The sequence below is a fragment of the Eleutherodactylus coqui genome, chromosome 11 (genome assembly GCF_035609145.1).
Source record: "Eleutherodactylus coqui strain aEleCoq1 chromosome 11, aEleCoq1.hap1, whole genome shotgun sequence".
Taxonomy (NCBI): Eukaryota; Metazoa; Chordata; class Amphibia; order Anura; family Eleutherodactylidae; genus Eleutherodactylus; species Eleutherodactylus coqui.
In genome coordinates, this window is record NC_089847.1 from 28,117,932 (window position 1) to 28,123,931 (window position 6,000).

The 6,000-nt window shown below is 41.2% G+C and overlaps 1 protein-coding gene across 2 annotated transcripts in view; it reads left to right on the forward strand.

Moving 5' to 3' along the window:
- Nucleotides 1–6,000, forward strand: part of CDH11 (cadherin 11) — a 133,921-nt gene that overhangs the window by 81,340 nt on the left and 46,581 nt on the right. For both annotated transcript variants that reach the window (XM_066583284.1, XM_066583285.1), the window contains exon 2: nt 3,596–3,970. In XM_066583284.1, coding sequence (XP_066439381.1) covers nt 3,743–3,970 — 228 coding nt within the window. In that variant the 5' untranslated portion in view covers nt 3,596–3,742. The remainder of the gene's footprint in view (nt 1–3,595; nt 3,971–6,000) is intronic.

Genomic DNA, 6,000 nt, shown 5'->3' on the forward strand with positions numbered 1-6,000 from the left:
CTTTTTCTTTCTCTCTCTCTTTCCTTCTTTCTTTCTTTCTTTCTTCCTACCTTCCTTCCTTCCTTCCTTTCTTTCTTCCTTCCTTCCTTCCTTCCTTCCTTCCTTCCTTCCTTCCTTCCTTCCTTCTTTCTTTCTTTCTTTCTCTTTCTTTCTTTCTCTCTCTCTCTCTTTCCTTCTTTCTTTCTTCCTAGCTTCTTTCTTTCTCTCTCTCTTTCCTTCTTTCTTTCTTTCTTTCTTTCTTTCTTTCTTTCTTTCTTTATTTCTTCCTTCCTTCTTTCTTTCTTTCTTTCTTTCTTTCTTTCTCTCTCTCTCTCTTTTTCCTTCTTTCTTTCTTCCTACTTTCTTTCTTTCTTTTTCTTTCTCTCTCTCTCTCTTTTTTTCTTCCTACCTTCTTTCCTTCTTTCTTTCTTTCTTTTTCTTTCCTTCTTTCTTTCTTCTTCTGTTAAACAGTCATGTGCAAAGTTGTGTGCGGCTATAGAAATACAGAACCTGGAAGCACCATGCTGCCCACCACGTACTGGGCTCTATCATTGTAACCCGGATATATTCTCAGTACTGTACTGGCAATGTGTATAGATTAGTAACACTAGATGACATTGCAATGCGTGTGTGAATGTGCGCCATGCCTGCTGCTAGGTTTGTCTCCAGTAAAGGCAGCACTGATAGAAATGAACCGGTCTTAGGCTGAGATCTTTCTGTATCCTTCAGACTTAGTTTCTCGGATAAGTGGGAGGACAGGCAGAAAAGTAATTGTAAATGTGTGAATAAGACACAAACAGCTTGTAGCAATCTGTCAGCTGAAGACGAGTTGTGTTAGTGAGGGATTTAATGTTACTCACATACAGCAATAACAACTTGTTAGATTGTGTAGAAGTGAGAATGGCCTTTCATCTACACAAGCTAATATACTTTACATTTCATGCTAATTAAGGTATACGCTTGTCTCTAAATCCCTACTAAAGAACCTCTTTGTATAATACAAAAGTTTATTAAATGCAAATCTCTGACAAAATAAACATAAATATATACTCCAGTATACAAATATCTCCAATTATAACCCCCAAAATAGATAGCAGGGATGGAGGCTGATAAATATTATATATGCTTTAGGGGCATCCAGTGGCATGTGAATGATAAGTTTATATAATAGCTATAAGAAGAAAATATGATGCAAAACTTCACATATGTGATACTCGAGCGAGCATTGCCCTTAGCGAGTACCTGCCCGCTCGGGAGCAAAGATTCGTCTGCCGGTGGCGGCCAGGGAGCTGCGGGGGAGAGCGGGGAGGAACGGAGGGGAGATCTCTCTCTCCCTCTCTCCCCCCTGCTGACTGCCGCAACTCACCTGTCAGCCGCGTCGGCAGCTGTATCTTCTCTGCCGAGTGGGGAGATACTCGCTAAGGACAATGCTCGATCGAGCAATTGTCCTTAGCGAGTATGCTCGCTCATCTCTATTCAGGAACTGTACAATGTTTGTATTGAGCACTATATGGCACTTTCATTTGGGTTCTTTATGGGGGTACTATTTAATCCCTGTATGGCGGTAATTGATACTACACTTTTATTGTGATCTTTTTATTGAGAGTGTTATTTGGTTATTTTATTGGGACATTATCTAAGCACTGTACGGTAGTGTAAATTTAGCACTGTGCAGCACTTTTATTTGGCACTGTATGGCGTGTTATTTTGATTCTGTTATGATATTGGTATTTAATGGTGATAGGATGTATAGCTTTATACAGTGGAGTTTCTGATTACTGTATGGGAGTGTTATTTGAGTACTTTATTGGGACATTATCTAAGCATTGTACGGTGGTATAATTTAAGCACCATACAGCACTTTTATTAGGCACTCTATGTTGTGTTATTTTGATTCTGTATTGTGATACTATGATCTTGGTATGTTAGTGGTGATTTGATGTATAGCACTAAACAGTGCAGTTTATGATCACCATATGGGAGTGTTATTTGGGTACTTTATTGGGACATTATCTAAGCACTGTACGGTGGTGTCATTTAGGCACCTCAAGCACTTTTTAGTATATTGTATGATATTTGGGATATTTATTATGATCTTGGTATTTTTGCGTGATATGTTGTACAGAACTATATGGCGCAGTTTATGAGCGCTCTATGGCAATACTATTATTTTTCCAGGTTATCTCCATTCCCTTCCTCTCACTGGGAGGGGAGGGGGGGGGGCAGTAATGTTTGCACAGGGACCTCTTCACATGTTGATTGTGGTCCAGCATACATAGACATGCTTGATCATTAAAGTACACATCACAGGCACGTTTATGATGAACACTTACTGTTAGCAGATGTATTCATAATAAGTTCATTGCCATGCTTGTTTGTTCAGTACATTAAAGCCAGATAAAAGGGAACGGGATCTATGTACGCAGCCGACCCTCTTAGTGACACTCTGCGTGTCTCAGTTTTAACATTCGGCCCATTAGCGTCTGCATAAAATGTAACCGTCTTGTTTATGGAGCTGCATTCATTTATCGTGTCGCTAGTGAGGCTCGGCACGCAGCAAGGCTACAAATTTATTTGATGTACAAACAAGAAAAAAAAAATGGAAAATGTTTGCGGTTACGTGAATTTTAATGGAGACACGGCTGATCATAATCCCAGTGGAGCCTCTGGTGGCTTCAGATCAAGATCTGCCTGTCTGTCATTCACTTTTAAAGAATTCTTTATTTTAAATGTAGTTTTTCCATCCACTTCCTTACTGCAGTCAATTCCAGGGGAACTCCAGGACCTGCCAGATTCATCACTTAATGCAGCAACATTCAAACTGGTTGCTGCACCAGCATTGTATTGAATTGCTGATTCTTGACATCCTCCTCTGACCCCTTTCATCAATGAGTTGTTTCTATCCACATTATCAGCTTTGGCTGGACGCTTTTCCTCGATCACGCCATTTTTGGTATACTCTCCACACCGCTGCACGAAAAAAAAAAGGTTGGCAGTGACATCCCGGCCCCAGCTAGCCTAGCACCAATAACCAAGCCTTAGTGGAAGTCACTCAGATCATTGGATTTTTCAGTCTAATGTGGATTCACACTGAAACTGATCCATGAAAAACGTATCACGTGATTTTATGTTGCACCACGAGGTCACAGGTTTAATTTCCATACAAGGAGATTGTGAAAGGGCCAATGTTTTTAATAAAAAGGCCAATCGATGTATAAACAGACAGATCTGAGCAGTAAAAAAAAATCAGTGAGTTGCTAAATATGCTGGTGCTACATAAGCAATTAATAAAAAGGTATAAAAACTCATGCTATAGAAAAGTCAATCAATTGCATGGTAGATCACATTGCACAAGAGAGCCTCTTGTGGCCATAGGTGGTACTGCAATTTAGAATTTCCTTATTTTGGGGGGATAATATTTCTTGACAGTAACTTGAATGCAGATTTCTAAAACTACTCTAATAATTTGTAATGTTGAGGATTAATCCGATTTAGAACCCAAGATTATTTTGCTCCCAGTGGGGTATTGAGGCTTAGCCACATTCAATGTTGAACACCACTAGTGATAATAATCATATGGAAATGTAATATTTACCAGACTTTTCTTCTTTTTCAGGATCAATAGAGGATAACTGGAAGGAACAGAGAAGTGCGTTATGGATATAACCTTTGGGATGACATTTACGTGTTGGATTTGCTACTAACCTGTGGTTTTGCATCGTCTTGAGTGGCTTAGAATACAAGGACTCCGATACTACCAAATATGAAGAAGGACTTCTGTTTACATGGCATTCTCTTATGCCTGGGCATCGCATACTGTAGTCATGTCACATCCACAAGAAGAAGCAGTAAATTAAGGCAATCATTTCATGGTCACCATGAAAAGGGCAAAGAAGGACAAGTCTTACATAGGTCCAAGAGGGGATGGGTATGGAATCAGTTTTTTGTAATAGAAGAATACACCGGACCGGATCCTGTGCTCGTTGGACGGGTAAGACATATTTCCCTATTTAGAATTATTAGTACTTTGCCTGGCAAATGAAAGGGCTGAAAATTCAAAGTAACAACATACGGCTGTAGTTTCTGTATTTACAGTGTATTCTACATGTAATATGCGTGTATAACATCTATTCGTGCATGAGTCATTGATATTACAGTTATTCAAAAGTACGGAAAATATCACTGAGCAAAATAGTTCAAGTTTATGAGCTTACACGTAACATTTTTTTTTACAGTTGTGCACTACACTCTTTAACCTCCAGATGTCACTGTTCTGCTGCAAATTACTTATGTTGTCAGGGCTCCTTCACACTACTGTTAAGGAGCGGAATATTTTCACAATACACCCCACAAAACATGGAAAATTCCATACCAAAATCTGCAGCCTCCATGCGGATTTTGATGAGTAATTCTGCAGCGACAGTGGAGTTGCAGAAGTATTTCACTGAGTGTTGCCGCAATCAGAAAGTAGAGCTGGGGTGACATCACGACATCAGGCCCTGCCACGTGACTGCACATATGCGATATGTTCCTGCTTCATGTCATTGCAGAAAGCCCCTGAGATGACGTCTGTTGGAAATCCCTCAGTAGGGCTCAGTGTATAATGTTCCCTTCTTCTAAACCCTACTACAACATCCCTGTGGTGTGTGGACTGATTGGCCGACAGGGAGGTGTTCCCCTAGCGGACCAATCAGCCATAATAGAAATGTGATTATTCAGGGCCCGCCTCTACATGGGCGCCGGTTATTGTCCTGCCTGAGGTGTCTGGTGAAGTGTGTTACTTTTATTCACCTTTGCTATCTCTGTTATACATAGATAGCATTTCCATCTACTATATATCCTTCTCCAACTAGGGGCAGGCTTGGTCCACTAGGTTCGAGACATCAAGCCATCACTACTGGAGTGATTGTCCAACTTTTAGGCAGGATCTGCCATGCCAAAGTTGGTTAGGGAGAGTTACCACTCTTACATGTTTGACCTCTTTTGTGTTGTTCCTTGTGCTCTGATGTTTAAATGTATGTCTATCTTTGTCCCTCAAGAACTAGAGTAATGTCTGGGAGTGTTGTATCTGTGGCGTCCCTGAAGGGCTCCGTTTTCTATGTCCCACATGAAAGAAGCAGGTTTCCATTTTCCAATATCATCACTTCCTGGTCTCCTTGTTCTTCTTTACACGGCAATTAGTTCTTATTGAAATTGGCTGGATATTTTGGGTTGTTGTCCTGCTGCACAATAAATGTGGAGCCAGTCAGACACCTTCTATTTAAAAAAAAAATCTTCTTTTTTTCCACACCTGCATACTGTATATCAATAATTCTACTAACAGGTTCCCTTTAAATGGATCTATTAGGCTGTCCAGCATTTTCCCAGTTGAAATAGCGCCTCCTGCTGTGCAATCTGTTCCTGGATTTTAAAGGTTTTTTTTTTCATTAGAAAAAAAAAATCAATACTTACCTATTCCTCCCCAGGCAGCCTTCTTACTGCATCTTCACCTCGCCGATCTTCTCCTGGCTTCTCCAGTCCCCGGTTCACCTCACCCCCAGCTGGCCGGATCCTCTTCTTCCTGGTTGGCAGCGTCAATTAGCTGCAGTTCACTTCCTGCAGGGTAGCGAATGCTATGAGTGACATAGCATTCACTGCCTAGCAGGGAATGCCGAATCCTCTGCATCCTGCTTTAGCACGCATGCGCAACATCTCGCCACTGGTATTTCATATAGTATATGAAACAATAGTGGCGAGACTTCGCACATGCGCAGTCGCGCTACAGTAGGCTGCCGAGCAGTTGGCATTCCCTGCTAGGCACTGAATGCTACGTCACTAGTCACCAGGTACACTGACCAGCAGGAAGCAGAATGCCTGCAATGTACACTTCGTCACTGGAAGAAGAGAATCCGGCCGGCTGGAAGTGATGTGACCCGGGATACTGCAGAAGCTAGGAAAAGATCAGTCAGGTGAAGATCTGGTAAGAAGACTTCCTGGGGAGGAATAGGTAAGTATAGAATTTTTTTTTTCTTTTAATGACAG